This window comes from Mustelus asterias, chromosome 17, assembly GCF_964213995.1.
Source record: "Mustelus asterias chromosome 17, sMusAst1.hap1.1, whole genome shotgun sequence".
NCBI lineage: Eukaryota > Metazoa > Chordata > Chondrichthyes > Carcharhiniformes > Triakidae > Mustelus > Mustelus asterias.
The window spans coordinates 50,867,084-50,885,145 of record NC_135817.1 but is presented as its reverse complement, the minus strand read 5'-3'; the positions used below and the strand labels follow the sequence as shown (position 1 = coordinate 50,885,145).

Genomic DNA, 18,062 nt, shown 5'->3' with positions numbered 1-18,062 from the left:
TTCTCGCAGAATCTCGAGAAGTCTGTTGAGGCCCTCAGCTGTGGCTGACTGTGACTCGGCTATGGCCCTCTGGGACTCTGCCATGGCCTACTGTGACTCAGCCATCGTTTGGAGCCTGCCACTCATGGTGAGGATTTCCTGCCTCAGGCTTTCCATCGCAGACGCCACTCTTGCAGTGTTGGCCTGGGAATCACTCAAGACAGGCAATAGCTGGTCCACCTGAAAGCTTCGGTCTCCACCCAACAGCCTCGCAGTTGGTCCAGTGTTGTTGTCAGCCCCTCCTGCATTCCCTGGCTCTGGTGCTACATTACCAGCAGCCGAGGGAGAAGTGATCGCAGAGGCCCAGCATGTAGCCTGGGGCCAGCTGAGTCCCTGCCTCCAGCAGGCCCCCACGTCCCAGAGGCCTCGGACGTTCCCTCCTCCGCCCGATGTACATCAGCAGATGTGTTGTGTGCGCCAGAGAGTGACCCAGATGTCTCACCACTAACTTGACCCACCGATGTGGGAGTCTCTGGGATTGTGAGTTGAGAGGTGGAAGCTGATGCAAAACTGGTGCCGGTCTCGGAGATCCCTTCAACCGCTTCCTCCAAGGAGTCTTCCGAGCTGTTGGGGCATGATGGGTGGGAGCAGCAGTGGGGACCATGATGCCAGATGGCCCAAGTGTGTCAAAGTCCCTTCCTGCAACACAGGACACAAGGTTAAGTGCAAGGGAGGGAGAGGAATCTGGGCTGCATGCAACTCACTTGAGATTTCTCCAACAAATGGAGGATTGGCAGGTGCTCACTTCTATGCTCCACCCTGACCATGCTGTCACTCATGGTCCACATGTCTTCCTCTACCGCAAGCTCCAGTGCCCACTCCTCAAAGGGAGTGAGGACCCGGATCTCAGGCACACCATCCCCTGTCTTCGCCTCTCCCGGCGATTATGGATACTCTTCTCCTGTGGGGACAGAAGGAGCCATGTAAAATCTGATGGCATGAGTTCTGCAGGATTTCAGGTGTTGGCCCTCAGAGGGCAAGGGTTGTGATATTCTTGGGTGGGAGAAGGGAGATGCTTGGGGGTCACAGGCTGAAAGCATGCAGGGTGCTGGGGGTGGGGGATCTGGTGGTCATTTAGGGGAAAGATGCTGGATGAGGTAAAACACTCTCCCTTGCTGCCTGAATGAGGTCATTCAGTTTCTTGTGGCACTGCTTCCCAGTTCTTCTGGCCAGTGCCCTGGCACTAACATGTGCTGCCACCAGCTCCCAGGCTGCGTTTCCATCCCTTCCTCTGGGGTGGCGTTCTGCTGGGGGGGAAGAGGGTGTCCCGGCTTACCTTCACTGCCTCCAGTAGCCTGGCAAGATCAACATTGGAAAATCGGGGGGCGGGGGGGATGTCTTCCTCGAGGCCATCTTCCTACACTGCCTGCCTGTAGATTTTTAAGGAACTATCACTTGTTAGGGCAGATCAACTGTAGGCTGTTTGAGTGAGTCGCGCCCGTTAGAACATTCCAGTGAATTTAATGCAGTTTACCTTATTACCATGGAGGGGAAGCCAAGTCAGCACTTGTGGTGTGCTGATGCAGTGGGGTGGTTGTACCTTTGTGATAATTGGGGGCAGGCGAGAGAGATGGTCATGTCAGTCAGCCATTGGGGCCAGGGAAGAGGTGAAGGGACTATGTGACCGGGGGCACGGGAAGGGGAGGGGGGGGGGCAGTAGCGAGCAGGCGGGGATTCAGGAGATCAGTAATGGTGGGGGTCTCTGATGTCTGTGGGGAAGAGGGGGAGGCTGTATCTGGCCTGGGGCGGGAATTCTCTCAGAGGAGCTTTTTTTTCCCTGGTTTTTCTGGGCATGCGCTGTTTGTGGCTCCGATCTGAGCTGCTGGCTGTCTGGCGACGTAGGCCCCACCCACTGCTTTTCATGGCTAGAAACAGCCTAACACACATTTTCAAAGACTGAGTGCATAAAATTGGGCATGAAAACTCGCCCAAAAAACGGATTAGCAACTCTCCTGTTTTTACGCTAGCTGGACACTTAGAAAATATCTCATAAAATTCTGGCCATAATAACATCTTGCAGTTTGCAATGCTCTGCTGTCTGAGGGAAGTAGCTTTACAATAAAACATACATTCATCTGATTTTCTCTTGCCATAGATTAACAAGAGGAGGATGCTCAACATTTTTCACAGATTACGTGATCAGGGTATTCAGAAGCGATATCAAAAACCCTACACCTAACAATCCTTAGCTTTACTCAGTGAATATCACATCATCTTCTTTATGACAGCATGTATTGGTTCCTCCCTCAGTTCATCGCAGATATAAAAACTGTCAATAAATAATGCATACAAAATGAAAACTGATTGCCATTGGTGCATTCTTTAGTGCCTGTCTTCTGTGTGACGTTAGCTTTCCTTTAGCTCCTCTGAGGCTGCAGCGTCGGAGGTGGAAGCTGCTGTCTTTCAGTGCAAAGACTGCTGATGACTTTGGAAGATGACCTCAAGCAGCTCTGGGCCTAGAGGGTTTGGCTTCAGATGCATCATCTAGCTTGCAACTTTCTTAAAAGTTGTCCTAGCATTTGTTTAGTATGCTTTTGGGAAAAAGCATTATTGCTGTTTCAACATTTAGAAGAAAACTATTATAGTTTTGCTTCCAGGATCAAAGTTTAGTGAAATAAATTTGGATCTGCACTATCTATTTGCAGGAGATAGAGGCAGTTAAACAACTTGGCTGCTGTTGTTTTTGTGTTGTTTCTGTTGTCATGTCCTGTAAATTATGTTTGCTGTTAGTGTGGTTCTATCGATCCTGGAACATGGTGATTTTGGAACATTACTTAATTACTTATGCTGAAATGAGTGTGGTAGCATTTGGTGGCAACACTGCGTAATTCTATTGCTCATCATATTAACAAAAAGCAACAAAATATTTAATTTGTAGGCTGAACATATAACTCTTTCATAAACGTTTGGCGACTGGTTGTCTATTCGAACAGATGGATGTAATTACTTGACAAAAGTTTTAATTCCAAACCCACCCCAGTAATGAATGCATAGCCGGAAGATTATTGTAATAACGAGTGGGTCATGGTGATGAGACCTCACGTATCCTATATAATTTGTGTTCCTTTTCTGAGAAAAGAATGAATGTACACTGAGAAACAAATACCTTTAATTTTATTTAATTAAGTAGAATAAAGCAAACTTCAGAGAACTATAGGATACATATGAACTACAGCGATCAAAAAGTTTTAACAAAGTTGTAATTTTCTTGTTCATTTAAACATTCACTTAAATGAGAATACTACATGAGTAACTACTATATATATATTTGCTGTTGCTGGTGAGTGCATATAATTCATGTGGAACAAGCTGCTAACATCACGTTGTGAATTCTAAGAGGATAGAAGTAGAAATCTATTGGGTTTGAATTTCCCTTTGGCCTCCTCTGCAGACCGAAGTGTAACAAGACCCTCCAGAAGTGCATCCATGCCCAGCGCCCTGGATCCTATTCCAGAATACCAGCCCTAAAGGCAGACTGGGCAGAATTCTTACAGGATCTTACAGGATCTTACAGGATCTTTCCCTTTACTTAAAGGGGGCAAGTTCCATTCACAGCCCCTCCGTCAGTAAATCACATTCAATGGTGTGGAAACCCAACAAAACCAGTTTCCACTCCATTTTCTGTCCCTGTTCTGAAATTCCACTGGGATTCTGCCTTGACCACAATTGTAATTCAAGGTCACTGAGTTTCTTGAGCAAGACTTAAGCTAGCTATGCAAATCCTTCGATTAAAAATGTGTTTATGTTAAAAAAGTCACCAAAACTAAATCCAATAAACCATTGGCTATGCCAACGATGATATAATTCTTCCCATATTATAAATTGGATTTATTTTTGATTCCCATTATAATTTTGGATGATATTGTGCAACATGACATTAGTATAATAAGTCTGTAGAAATTTCTTTTGCTCATTATATTTCTGCAGAGGTTAATTCAATTTTTTAGGTTATCTATCTTTAAAATCACTGGAGAGAAATTCCACACAAATGTGTCAATGGGTTTATTACTAATGTCACAGACCTCCTTGCGAGATTCGGATTTTGTGCCTTCATATGCAGCTAACTTGTGGCATGTGGACCTGCCCTGCTCAAATGTTTGGACAGTCCAATTAAAAGGGAAAATTATTGTTTCGCTGAGGAGGTAAGCAGTCTTAGCTTACACTAAACTGCAGCTAAAAGCAACAGCAGTTTCAGTGAGGTTATTTTTATGCAATGTAAGCTATGCGGTCTTGATGCATCCTTATCAAAGCTGAGTTTTCAAGGTCAAGGCTGAGTATATAGATGTGTATTTGAGTTTGATTTATCTTTGGGACAGTGACGAGGAATGATAATGTTTCCTTATCCTTTTTTCAGGAGATATCAAAGGTGCATAACATTGTTTAAAATCTAAAAAGATGACATTATTGAACAGGTTACACTGAGTTTGTCGTTCAAGACCATTAATTGAATGGTGCATGCAGGCAGTTTATTCACAAAATAAATGTCTGGTTTCAACAAGAAACTAAGAACCATAATGACCCATTAAACAAAACTCTGACCCTTTAAATCAGTAAAATGGTAGATATCTATGTACGAGGGGAGATATTCCTATGCTTGCACCCAGCTACATTGTATTGCTTGGGCACAACAAATATCAGAAAATTGGAGGGTTGGATTACGCATTTGTAAAACAACCTGCCACATTTTCTTTCATTTAAACTAATGGAGAATTGGTTGGATTCTTTTACAGATGTGTCCTTTAACCTGCCTGATTCTCCAATATTCAGTGTGCTCTTTAACCAGTATGCTAGGAAAACCTCCCCTATATTTTCTAGTTAAAGGCTGACCATGTTCGAACAACATCACTTGCTAACAAAAACAGAAAATGCTAGAAAATCTCAGCAGGTCTGACAGCATCTGTGAAGAGAGAGCAGAGCTAATGTTTCACGTCTGGATGACTCTTCAAAGAGCTCTCTTCTCTCTCCACAGGTGCTGCCAGACCTGCTGAAAATTTCCAGCATTTTCTGTTTTTGTTTCGAATTCCAGTATCTGCAGTAATTTGCTTTTAATCACTTGCCAACTAGGCTCATGCCTGAAATTATTGTATTTTATCATGGTTCTTCTCATACATTCTGCACTTTGTATTTTAAATAAACTATGTATTGTTTATAGAGCAGAAAAGATTATTTCTAACAGGAGACATCTCAGCTAAACATATCCTTTGAGTCAGTTTCAAGCTTCAACTTGTGACTCCTACAGGTTGTCATAATCACAGTCAAAATCTGTCATCCTGCAGATAACATATTTCCACTTACGATCCCTGAAAATGTAAAAAGTAAAAAGTGAGTAGAGTTGTGATACTGTTTTATTAAAGGAAAAGAACATTTATAACAGCAAAGAAAGTAACTGGTTAAACATTATTGTGTAGGCAATTAATATTATAGGATCAATTAACTTAGTTTGCTCTCCCAACACTGTGAATGCCAGATTTATTTTCTGTTTACCTCCGAGCAAATAGAACCATAGAACTATAGAAAAGTTACAGCACGGAAGGAGGCTATTCAGCCCATCTTGTCCATGCCAACCCGAAGACATCCAGGTGCCCTCTGTAATCCCACCTTCCTCCACTTGGCCCAAAGCCCTGTAGCTTACTGCACTTAAGATGCAGATCCAGGTACCAACTCGGGCAGCGAATTCCAGACATCCTCCACCCTTTTTATAAAAGAGCTCTTCCTCATGTCCCCTCTATACCTACTGTCTACACCTACACCTAGAGGCGGCATGGTGGCACAGTGGTTAGCACTGCTGTCTCATAGCGCCAGGGACCCGGGTTCAATTCCCGGCTTGGGTCACTGTCTGTGTGGAGTTTGCATGTTCTCCCCATGTCTGTGTTGGTTTCCTCCGGGTGCTCTGGTTTCCTCCCACAGTCTGAAAGATGTGCTGGTTAGGTGCAGTGACCCAAACAGGTGCCGGAGTGTGGTGACTAGGGGAATTACATAGTAACTTCATTGCAGTGTTAATGTAAGGCTACTTTTGACTGATAAATAAACTTTACCTTTAACTTTGCCACTTATCTTGAATCTATGTCCCCTGGTCTTAGAATTCTCCACCAAGGGAAACAATTTTGTCCTGTCCACTCTATCTCTTCCCTCATAATTTTGTATACCTCTATCAAGTCATCCCTCAGCCTTCTTTGTTCCAAGGAAAATAACCCCAACCTGTCCAATCTCACCTCATGGCTACACTTTTCCAGTCCTGGCAACATAAACTTCCTTTGCACTCTTTATGTCCTTCCTGTAATATGACGACCAGAACTGCATACAATATTCCAGTCATGGCCTAACCAGTGTTTTATACAATTTAAAATTATATCTTACTGTTATATTCTATACCTCTGCCAGTGAAGGAGAGCATTCCATATGCCTTCTTTGCAACCTTGTCTACTTGAACAATACAAAATTAACTTGAATAGTACAGAATTAGCTGAAAAATAAATCTGTTCAGTGCAGAACTAAAATCTCAGCAAGTACAATTATGAGAAGAAATTGTGCATGAACCAGTGCTGGTGCTGCACATACTTGTATCAAGTCCAATACCTATATTAATACTGTACAGAGAAAGCACATATATAAGCAATTGCAAGGCAATCGCAGACCTAGCCTGGAGGTTCTAATTCAGTTCTTAAATTATCCCACAGGCTACAATGGGTCCAGCAGCCTAATTGAATGGTGTTAAGCTCCCAATGGTCTATTGGGTAAACATCAATGCAGTATAGGTGTATACAGACCACAAGCTTTAGTTCTTGGTCTATGCTGGGCAGTCAAAGAGGAAGGTGTGTTGCCTCTTGTTAGACAGGAGCAAGTGAATCAGAGTTCCTGTTCCTAATTCATATTCAGTCTGTGAATGTCAGATGACAGAGCTATTGAACTCAACTTTAATGTCCTCCAAAGTTTAATAACCTGCCAGCAGTCTCGGTTTAGAATTGTTCATGCTGCCTTTTCATTTGCATGATTATAGTATTCAGCCAAACACAACCTGCACTGCTGTACATTCAACAGGTGGTCTAACAACACGTATGGCCCTCTTATGTTCCAGATAGTCTGATTCTCTGTAAGGCAGCCTGCCCTTCATAGAGGGGAGCTGCACCCATAGAAGGAAGCCGCTGCTTAATATCTGTAATGGTTGCAGGTAAAAGCTGAATAGATGAAGCATCAGGGAAGAGAGAGGGATCTGAAGTTCATGGATGTGGAGCTGGAGGCTGACAGGAGGAATGAGGCCTTACTGCTATGGAGGACCCGAAGGCCATCAAGAAACATCCTCCAAAGGGAATGGGAGCACTGGTGGCAATAGGTCAGTTCCCAGAATCTCCCCACAAGGACCCAGTAGCAATGCTGCAAAATTTCCAATGACCTCATGTGGGCCAAGGTCAGTGAACGCACTTTCAAATAACTTTGCAAAACTACCTCACCAGCAGCCAACAACAGTCCCTCGCAGTCAGAACTCAGTCGAACTTTCAGTTACTGTACCTCATCTACACATACCATGTAGCCAGCCTCACAGCCATTTCTTGCAACTTCCATACACCTCCAGTTAATCAGTTATGGCGGATACATCAGTCAAACACACCACAATACAATCACTGACAATCTCCCCCTCACACAATGTCATGCACAGTAACAGAGAGAAGAGTGGAAGGGCAGGCACACCTTCAACCCCTGAGCATGGTGGGAGAGATGGTGCTCTGCATCATGGAGCTGGCTGCAGCAGAGCCTGTTGCATCTGTTGTTGCTGCCGAGAACATTGAGCAAGATGACCTGTTCCTACTTTATGTCCTTTACCCGTGTCCTGTGATTCAGCATGAGCAAATTGCAGATAGTGTGACCGTGGAATTTGTGCTTTCCACCTCAACCCAACTTGTCTCACGTCTACCTTCCCTCACTTCTGACTTTCTGTTTCAATCACAGCAACTTCAAAAGGAAGGTCAGATGTCTGATGCAGGAACACTGCCATTTGATCTGACGCTTGCAGCCACAAGGACAGGTACTGACACTGAGCGAAGTTTACCAGGTAGGGTAGAGTCAGGATGAGTCACCTAAGCTTTGACTCTGCAATTTGCAAACTGCAGAGCTGGATCAGACAGTTTTCATCCAGCCAGGCTTTGGACAATTAACTTCCTATCAAAACTGGGCAGGCCTGGAGCTGCTTGGCCAAGTGCTAACGCCCACATTGTTTCAGAATGAACCGTTGTTCACACCTCCAGTGAACCTGCTTTGTTAGAAGAATACTGTGCAGATTTAGTGGCACCCACAGGGGCATAACAAGGCTAGCACTTGACAACTGCAAGTTAAAAACCATGTTCTGTGACATATGGAAATATGGAAAGTAGTCACCTCATTGGATCTTCCTGCACCCACCCGATGCTAGTTTTGGACGCAGGTCACAGAATCTGAGAAGGGTGCAAAAAGGGAGATAAAAGGAGCAACCTGGAGCCTGAGCTCTCTCTGCTTTTAGCACCTTCTTCAGCAGAGTCTCTTGAGATCACCTTTGACCGGCAGCTGAGCAGCACTGCATCTCCAGCTCCTTGTACCTCGTGGTGAGCATCTTCAGACTGACCAGACCCAGAAGACCATCTTGGTGAGATCACCCAAATATGAGAACCAGCCCTAAAAGGGAGGGGAAGCCCAAATCGAAGACTACAGATCCTGAAACATCAGCCAACACTCAAAGACTAAGGAACAGCTTGTCTCAGCCTTATTAAATGGGTACTACCAGTCTTTTCAGACAAACAGTTCAAATACAAGATAAAAGCAAAATATTGCGGATGCTGGAATCTGAAACGAAAACAGAAAATGCTGGAAAACCTCAGCAGGTCTGACAGCATCTGTGGAGAGAGAACAGAGCCAATGTTTTGAGTCTGGATGACCCTGTCAGACCTGCTGAGATTTTCCAGCATTTTCTGTTTTAGTTCAAATACAGGGACCTGTGGATAGGGTGTAGCAAATCCTCGGAAGCGCATGTCAGAAGTAGATAGCTAGTGTAGATTTGAGACTGTTTATTTAGAGATTTAAGACTGTTTACTGAAGAGTCCTGTGAAATGACTGATTAAGTTCAATCAAGTTTAATTAAAGTACGATAGTAGAGTCTGATAAATATTGTTTTTCCTTGATAAAGTAATGGATGGCACAGTGGTTAGCACTGCTGCCTCACAGCACCAGGAACCCAGGTTCGATCCCCATCTTGAGTCACTGTTTGTGTGGAGTCTGCATGTTCTCTCCATGTCTGCATGGGTTTCCTCCCACAGTCCTAAAGGCATGCAGGTTAAGTGCATTGGCCATGCTAAATTCTCCCTCAGTGTATCCGAACAGGTGCCAGAGTGTGGGGATGAGGGGATTTTCACTTCAGTGTTAATGTAAGCCTATTGTGACACTAATAAAATATTTTTGTTTTAAACAATAAAGTTGTGTTGGACCTTCACCTGCCTCTTGTCCCCTTTGTCTATCTCACTGCGCAATGCACCTGAGTTAAAAAACATTACTGCAAACTGATCAAGGTTAGTCAGGGTACATGTATCCACCTTTCACTTTATAACAGCTGGGAAAAGGTATCCAGAGGAGAAGGAATGCTTTTGAAATTAATCGTGTTGCGTCCAACCGAGAGGGTTGAATAAAGAAAGGGGGCCTTCACCTGGATAACAAATTTGGGGAACCTCACCTAGGATTCAACCGTAACAGCCTGAAACATACTTCTACCCAAGGACTTATCCTGGGGTATGGCTCCACAGCGTACAGCACCAGCAATGTTATCAAAGTTATCAATTTTGTATCATGTATGAACCTAGACTATGAATGTCAGTTGCCTATTTTATCACAGGGAAATTACACCTGAGTGCAATCCTGCCTTCTCCTAACTTTCACTTGTGCTTAGTTTCTGATTCCTTGATAATAACCAAGATTATGGATCTCAAGTAATTTCCTCCTTTCAAATCCCACACAATACTGACCATTTGTAGCATTCCCAAATGAAATCAGCTGATTCAGCATTGACTAGAAAAGGAACATGTGATGTTCGGATTTCAACAGTGTTTTTCCTATCTGCCACTATAACTTTTGTAGTAGATTAGCTGGAAACAAGGCAATTCACATCATTCCTGTCAAAGTTATAATGGGAGATCAGGAGAACATTTTTAGAAATACCTAATAATACCAACCTACTCCAACTATTAAAGGTGGTACCAGCTCCTCTGATGAAGTAGCCATAATTCTGAATCACTAGATGTCCCTCTTCCTCATACTGCTCAGGATAATCAGTTGTCAACCTTCAAAGCACACAAAGAAATAGGTTAGTCTAACAGCAATGACAACAAATATTTATATAGCACCTTTAACATAATGAAATGTGCTAAGGCACGCCACAGGAGCAGTAAAAAACAAAATGTAATTCTGAGCCTTATTAGGAGATATTAGGTCTGAAGATAAAAGTTTGGTCAAAGAGGTATATTTTTAGAAGCATCTTATAAGAGGCAAGTGAGGTAGAGAATTGGAGATGTGGAGGGAGACATCCCAGAGCTTGGGGCCCATATAAATGAAGGTACAACCATCAATGGAGGATCAATAATGTTCAGGAATGTACAAGAGGCCAGAATTAGAGGAGTGCAGGTACCTTGGAGGATTGCGAGGCTTGAGGAGATAACAGAGATAGGGGGATCGAGATAATGCATTGGAGAAAATACGTACACTGGATACTGTCATGGAGACTCATTAAACAAAGCAAAAGAAAAGCCTCAGATTGATGAAAACACCTGATCCAAACTGTCAAGATCTTCAAAAGCAAACTTGTTCTCAGTGAAAAAGTTATTTGCCTTGCTCCTGTATCTCAGCGACAAGTGAAGCTTTAGTTCAGTGTTCCTAGTTTCATCTCACCACTAGGAAATAAAACAAACAATCTTGTCTTTTAAAAAGCGTTTAGACAGTTACATCAGTAAGATGGCTATTGAGGGATATGGGCCAAACGCGGGCAATTGGGACTAGCTTAGCTGTTTCAAAAAAAAAGGGTGGCATAGACAAGTTGGGCCGAAGGGCCTGTTTCCATGCTGTAAACCTCTATGACTCTATGGGCCCGATTTTACCACTTTGATTCTAAGTGCTGTATCTGAGAGTGTTTCAGATCCAACTTTTAGACCCGTTCTCAGGCACCCCCAAATGCATTCCACCTGGAAAAAAAAGCAGCGATTCTGAATCGCTCTGTAGAAGCCTGTGGATGGGGCTTATCGCGCCCAAAACACTGCACTTCCGATCGGAGCCTTCAACTGCATGTGCGCAGTACAAAAAATAGAAAAACGCTCTCCTGCCATATCACTCTCAGGCCCAATAATGCCTCCCCCCTGACCCCACAGACATTGCCCCACCCCCACAACATAACTGTTCCCCTTACCCCCCACCCCCCCACTACCCAGACCGATCGTGGCCCCCTGCCCCACTTACCCCCATCGATCACACGCAGAATGGCAGCAGATCCCCCTTCCCCCCCACCAGAGAGCAATCTGACCCGCCTCCCTCCACCCCAACAGAGAGCGATCTGACCCTCCTCCCTCCCCCCCGGTGATCCATCTGACCTGCCTTCCTCACCCCTGTAAGAAGTTTAACAACACCAGGTTAAAGTCCAACAGGTTTATTTGGTAGCAAAAGCCACACAAGCTTTCGAGGCTCTGAGCCCCTTCTTCAGGTGAGTGGGAATTCTGTTCACAAACAGAACTTATAAGACACAGACTCAATTTACATGAATAATGGTTGGAATGCGAATACTTACAACTAATCCAGTCTTTAAGAAACAAAACAATGGGAGTGGAGAGAGCATCAAGACAGGCTAAAAAGATGTGTATTGTCTCCAGACAAGACAGCCAGTGAAACTCTGCAGGTCCACGCAACTGTGGGAGTTACAAATAGTGTGACATAAATTCTGATTCTAGGATCGCATGATAAAGACTCAGGAGGAAAAAAGCAGAAATATTTATGTGAAATAGTGTGACATAAACCCAATATCCCGGTTGAGGCCGTCCTTGTGTGTGCGGAACCTGGCTATCAGTTTCTGCTCCGCGACTCTGCGCTGTCGTGTGTCGCGAAGGCCGCCTTGGAGAACGCTTACCCGAATATCAGAGGCCGAATGCCCGTGACCGCTGAAGTGCTCCCCAACAGGAAGAGAACAGTCTTGCCTGGTGATTGTCGAGCGGTGTTCATTCATCCGTTGTCGCAGCGTCTGCATAGTTTCCCCAATGTACCATGCCTCGGGACATCCTTTCTTGCAGCGTATCAGGTAGACAACGTTGGCCGAGTTGCAAGAGTATGTACCGTGTACCTGGTGGATGGTGTTCTCACGTGAGATGATGGCATCTGTGTCGATGATCCGGCACGTCTTGCAGAGGTTGCTGTGGCAGGGTTGTGTGGTGTCTTGGTCACTGTTCTCCTGAAGGCTGGGTAGTTTGCTGCGGACAATGGTCTGTTTGAGGTTGTGCGGTTGTTTGAAGGCAAGAAGTGGGGGTGTGGGGATGGCCTTGGCGAGATGTTCGTCTTCATCAATGACATGTTGAAGGCTCCGGAGGAGATGCCGTAGCTTCTCCGCTCCGGGGAAGTACTGGACAACGAAGGGTACTCTGTCCACTGTGTCCCGTGTTTGTCTTCTGAGGAGGTCGGTGCGGTTTTTCGCTGTGGCGCGTCGGAACTGTTGATCAATGAGTCTAGCGCCATATCCTGTTCTTATGAGGGCATCTTTCAGCGTCTGGAGGTGTCTGTTGCGATCCTCCTCATCCGAGCAGATCCTTTCCAGATGCAATTTTACATCTCATCCGCTTCATCCTGGACCACAATATCTTCACCTTCAACAACCAGTTCTTCATCCAGACACACGGAACAGCCATGGGGACCAAATTTGCACCTCAATATGCCAACATCTTCATGCACAGGTTCGAACAAGACTTCTTCACCGCACGGGACCTTCAACCGGTGCTATACACTAGATACATCGATGACATTTTCTTCCTTTGGACTCATGGTGAACAATCACTGAAACAACTCTATGATGACATCAACAAGTTCCATCCCACCATCAGGCTCACCATAGACTACTCTCCGGAATCGGTTGCATTCTTGGACACGCGCATCTCCATTAAGGACGGTCACCTCAGCACCTCACTGTACCGCAAGCCCACGGATAACCTCACGATGCTCCACTTCTCCAGCTTCCACCCTAAACACGTTAAAGAAGCCATCCCCTACGGACAAGCCCTCCGTATACACAGGATCTGCTCGGATGAGGAGGATCGCAACAGACACCTCCAGACGCTGAAAGATGCCCTCATAAGAACAGGATATGGCGCTAGACTCATTGATCAACAGTTCCGACGCGCCACAGCGAAAAACCACACCGACCTCCTCAGAAGACAAACACGGGACACAGTGGACAGAGTACCCTTCGTTGTCCAGTACTTCCCCGGAGCGGAGAAGCTACGGCATCTCCTCCGGAGCCTTCAACATGTCATTGATGAAGACGAACATCTCGCCAAGGCCATCCCCACACCCCCACTTCTTGCCTTCAAACAACCGCACAACCTCAAACAGACCATTGTCCGCAGCAAACTACCCAGCCTTCAGGAGAACAGTGACCAAGACACCACACAACCCTGCCACAGCAACCTCTGCAAGACGTGCCGGATCATCGACACAGATGCCATCATCTCACGTGAGAACACCATCCACCAGGTACACGGTACATACTCTTGCAACTCGGCCAACGTTGTCTACCTGATACGCTGCAAGAAAGGATGTCCCGAGGCATGGTACATTGGGGAAACTATGCAGACGCTGCGACAACGGATGAATGAACACCGCTCGACAATCACCAGGCAAGACTGTTCTCTTCCTGTTGGGGAGCACTTCAGCGGTCACGGGCATTCGGCCTCTGATATTCGGGTAAGCGTTCTCCAAGGCGGCCTTCGCGACACACGACAGCGCAGAGTCGCGGAGCAGAAACTGATAGCCAGGTTCCGCACACACAAGGACGGCCTCAACCGGGATATTGGGTTTATGTCACACTATTTCACATAAATATTTCTGCTTTTTTCCTCCTGAGTCTTTATCATGCGATCCTAGAATCAGAATTTATGTCACACTATTTGTAACTCCCACAGTTGCGTGGACCTGCAGAGTTTCACTGGCTGTCTTGTCTGGAGACAATACACATCTTTTTAGCCTGTCTTGATGCTCTCTCCACTCCCATTGTTTTGTTTCTTAAAGACTGGATTAGTTGTAAGTATTCGCATTCCAACCATTATTCATGTAAATTGAGTCTGTGTCTTATAAGTTCTGTTTGTGAACAGAATTCCCACTCACCTGAAGAAGGGGCTCAGAGCCTCGAAAGCTTGTGTGGCTTTTGCTACCAAATAAACCTGTTGGACTTTAACCTGGTGTTGTTAAACTTCTTACTGTGTTTACCCCAGTCCAACGCCGGCATCTCCACATCATTCCTCACCCCTACCAGAGATCCATCTGACTCACCTCCCTCCCCCCCACCAGAGAGTGATCTGACCCGGCTCCCTCCCCCCACCAGAGAGCCATCTGACCCGCCTCCCTCCCCCCACCAGAGAGCCATCTGACCCACCTCCCTCCCCCCACCAGAGAGCCATCTGACCCACCTCCCCCCCCCCACCAGAGAGCCAACTGACCCACCTCCCTCCCTCCCCCCCACTAGAGAGCGATCTGACCCGCCTCCCTCCCCCCCACCACCAATCTGAGTCAGAGGGCCACCAGAAGCTCTGAACTTACCTCCTCAAAAGGTGGAGCGTCTGAAATCGGACCTTTGCGGACCATGTCTGTTTCGCGTCGAATCCGGCTGGGCAAACGCGGTGGTAAAGGGGGAAATACATGCATTTAAATGCAAAATGCATTTAAATAGATGTCGCGCCCATTTCGGGTACAGTGCCGACAGCAGCCATTTTAGGTCTTTGGTTAAGGGGGAACGGGCACGGAGGTGGCTGCGGATCGCGCTACTCGTCTCACGCTGACTTTACCAAGTTTTTGTGCCCGAAAACAGGCACAACTTGCTGATAAAATTGGGTCCTATGACTCTATCTGGTCAGCATGGTATCGATCAAAACTGGGGGCAATTTCAGATAGGTTCGGGTATGTAGTTTTATTCAGCCCGCAGTTTCCTTGAGACAATATGTGTATAAATCTGATGACTTTTCGTCTGTTCATTTCTTTTGAAGGCATTTGCTAACTTGTGACATTGAAAAGGTCTTTGCGATTTCAGTGTCAGAAAATTCTACACAAGACTATAATCTTATTTGAATATTTTGAACAGAATTTTTTAAACAGAAATATATTGATCGTGCCACACCTACTGAGTTTTCACCATTTTCCCAGAATGACTTCAATGTGTTTACCAAGCCTTTGAAGGATAGTCTTTGCTCCAACAGACAGTTTTAAAAACGTGAATGTTAAAATAAAGATCGGTCTGTCTGACCTTGCAAACTAGAACACAGCTAACTGATAAAGGACTATTTATTGCCACTAATTTGTAGATTTCTGGTGTTGAAAGACAGACCAGAAAACCTTCACTGTTCAGCTCAGCTTAACCTTTCTAATGGTCACAATGTTTTCTAGCATGTATCACTTGGTGATAAACAGTGAGACTAGCACATGTGCTGAATGGCATTGTTTAGACACACTCAGAGGATGAAGACACAGTGCCGGAGATACATCTTGCTTCTCAATGTTCATGTTTTCAAACAAGCTGCTGGAGCAAAGGTAATCACTTTTTTTATAAGTCATAAAATAGGAAAGGGCTTGTTTTACCTCAATAGCCTGCTGATGAGATTATTAAACATGCTTTAAAACATTGAACTATGAGACCACGGAGGTGATTTTCAGTCCTTGTTTGCCGTTAACGAGAATGGCAACATGGGCACAAAATATGGAGAGAACTGGGAAACGCAATTCTCGCTGGCGAGGTCATGTTTTCTTATTTTCCACGACTCACATCAGGGAATAATGAGAATCCTACCCCGGATGGTCAGAAACCACATTTAAATATATTAGCATTTTATTAGTGAGCCCTCCCGCCAGAACCTCTCCCCCAGCCTATTGAATATTCATTTACAACAGCTGTATAAAAACGAGAACCTGGTGACCTCACCTCCAAAAGGAGGTGACCCTTGACCTTTGATGCGTCATTTGTGCCAATTTAGTCAGCATTGCAATGCATAAGTGTGCTACTGACCGGTACCCAATATTGGTTAACCTTTTGGAAGCCAAGAATTGGCCAAGCATTGAACTCCAAGGCTAATATTCACATTTCCATAACAGGGAGGTGACACAGATGTGGCCCCCACTGCAAGGCATTATGGTGAAGGCACTCATCAGTCATCCCGTTCAGGCGATGATATGTGGCAGCATCTCATTTCCCAATAGGTCAGAGTGCAGGTTCACTGAATGCACTCCACTGCCTTCACACCTCATGCTTGGGGGAGTCACGCAGCTCGTTGAGGCTCTCAAGAGTTGAAACACTTCATTCAGGTGGAATTGAGTGGGCAAGTGGCTATAGTGTGACAGGAGAGTGTGAGGCTTATTGAAAAGGTGCTCACATAGGGGAGTGTGCATGGGTGGGTGGCCCAGATCCAGAGAGGGCTGTGGGTTAGGGCATTGTCAGGCCTCCTCAATGCTCGTTTTGATGTTCTCTTCCTTTCAATTTTCGATTTGCAAAAATCATGGAGCCAGTCGAGCAGGCAATTCTTTTGATTGTTATTGAGCAGCAGTAGCAACATTGATGTGCCGCTGCACATGGCCAGGTATGTCTTCTCGGGGAAAAAGGGGGTGGCTAATGATGCCAGTGCAAGGCCACAAACAGCTGCTGAGACTCACTACAATGAGGCTCATGCATCAATGTGTGTGCTGGACGAGCAGGCGACAGGATTGCTGAAGATGCAGTTCTGCTGCCTGGATCAGTCGGGGGGAATCTTCCGGTATAGTCCCCAGAGGTGTCCCGCATCATTGTGGTGTGCTGCGCTCTGCACAACCTAGCACTGCAGCAGGGAGAGCAGCTGGATCAGGAGGAGATGGAGGAGAACCACATCTTCTTGGATGAGGACAATATTGAGGAGAGTGACAAGGGACAACCCAAGGAGGAGGTAGAGGAAGGACCTTGGATGATGGCCAGGGCCTACATAGGGCGCAAGGCTAGAGACGCCCTCTTAGCTTCTCGGTTTGGTGACGACCACGACTAAGGTGATAAAACTTCTCCCACCATGGGGTCTGACATCCTGCCACTACTGTGGTGCCTGCAGGAGATTATCATGATGATAGCTACATTCATGGGTAGGACGCTAAAACGATTGGCTGGACACTGCAGGAGAATGATGATAACTTGCTGTAAGGACAGAATGATGCTCCCTTACCCTCTGCGAAATGTCTGACTCCTGACAGAGAGCTGAACATGACCTGCCACTGAACAGGGTGATGTAGGGGGCGCAGAGAGGCTGAGCTGTCGCTGTATCCTCCAAGGTTCAGAGGTCCCAGTGTTTCTGTCCACCTACTGATGAGGTGGACAGACACTCACATGTAATCAGCCCTTGGTATCTGCATAACTAGAGAATTCTGGCAGACATGAGAGGACTGGGGGGTGAACGTTCCATGGATGGGGGGGGGAGTGGGGCTAGTGGGCCTGCGGTGGGAGCAGCACCTTTTTACTGCATTGTCAGTGTGGGAGTTGGGAGGGGCATTGCACTGCCATTTGCACACTGCACAGGGATGAAGTGCCAGGTTTGCGTGGGGGTTTGCGGGCATGGTGCCATGACATGACAGTGTGGAGGATCTGTATGGGTGAACAAAATGATTTTTAATACATGCATTGTTGCAATGGTGACTTATCTATATTAGTGCCTAGGTTCACTCGTGCCCACTAGTTGCCTATTGTTTCTCACTCTTCCTCAACCTCCTGCTCATAGAATAGAATCCCTACCGTGTACAACCCACGCAGACATGGGGAGAATGTGCAA

General features: G+C 45.8%; 1 protein-coding gene across 2 annotated transcripts in view; it reads right to left on the bottom strand.

Annotated features, from left to right (window-relative positions):
* Nucleotides 1–3,128: 3,128 nt before the first annotated feature.
* Nucleotides 3,129–18,062, bottom strand: part of dpt (dermatopontin) — a 37,289-nt gene continuing 22,355 nt past the window's right edge. Inside the window, exons 3-4 of one of the 2 annotated variants that reach the window (XM_078232639.1) lie at nt 10,227–10,334; nt 3,129–5,339 (exon numbers count right to left, since the gene is read on the bottom strand). In XM_078232639.1, coding sequence (XP_078088765.1) covers nt 5,273–5,339; nt 10,227–10,334 — 175 coding nt within the window. In that variant the 3' untranslated portion in view covers nt 3,129–5,272. The remainder of the gene's footprint in view (nt 5,340–10,226; nt 10,335–18,062) is intronic. The other variant, XM_078232640.1, reaches the window with a different exon arrangement.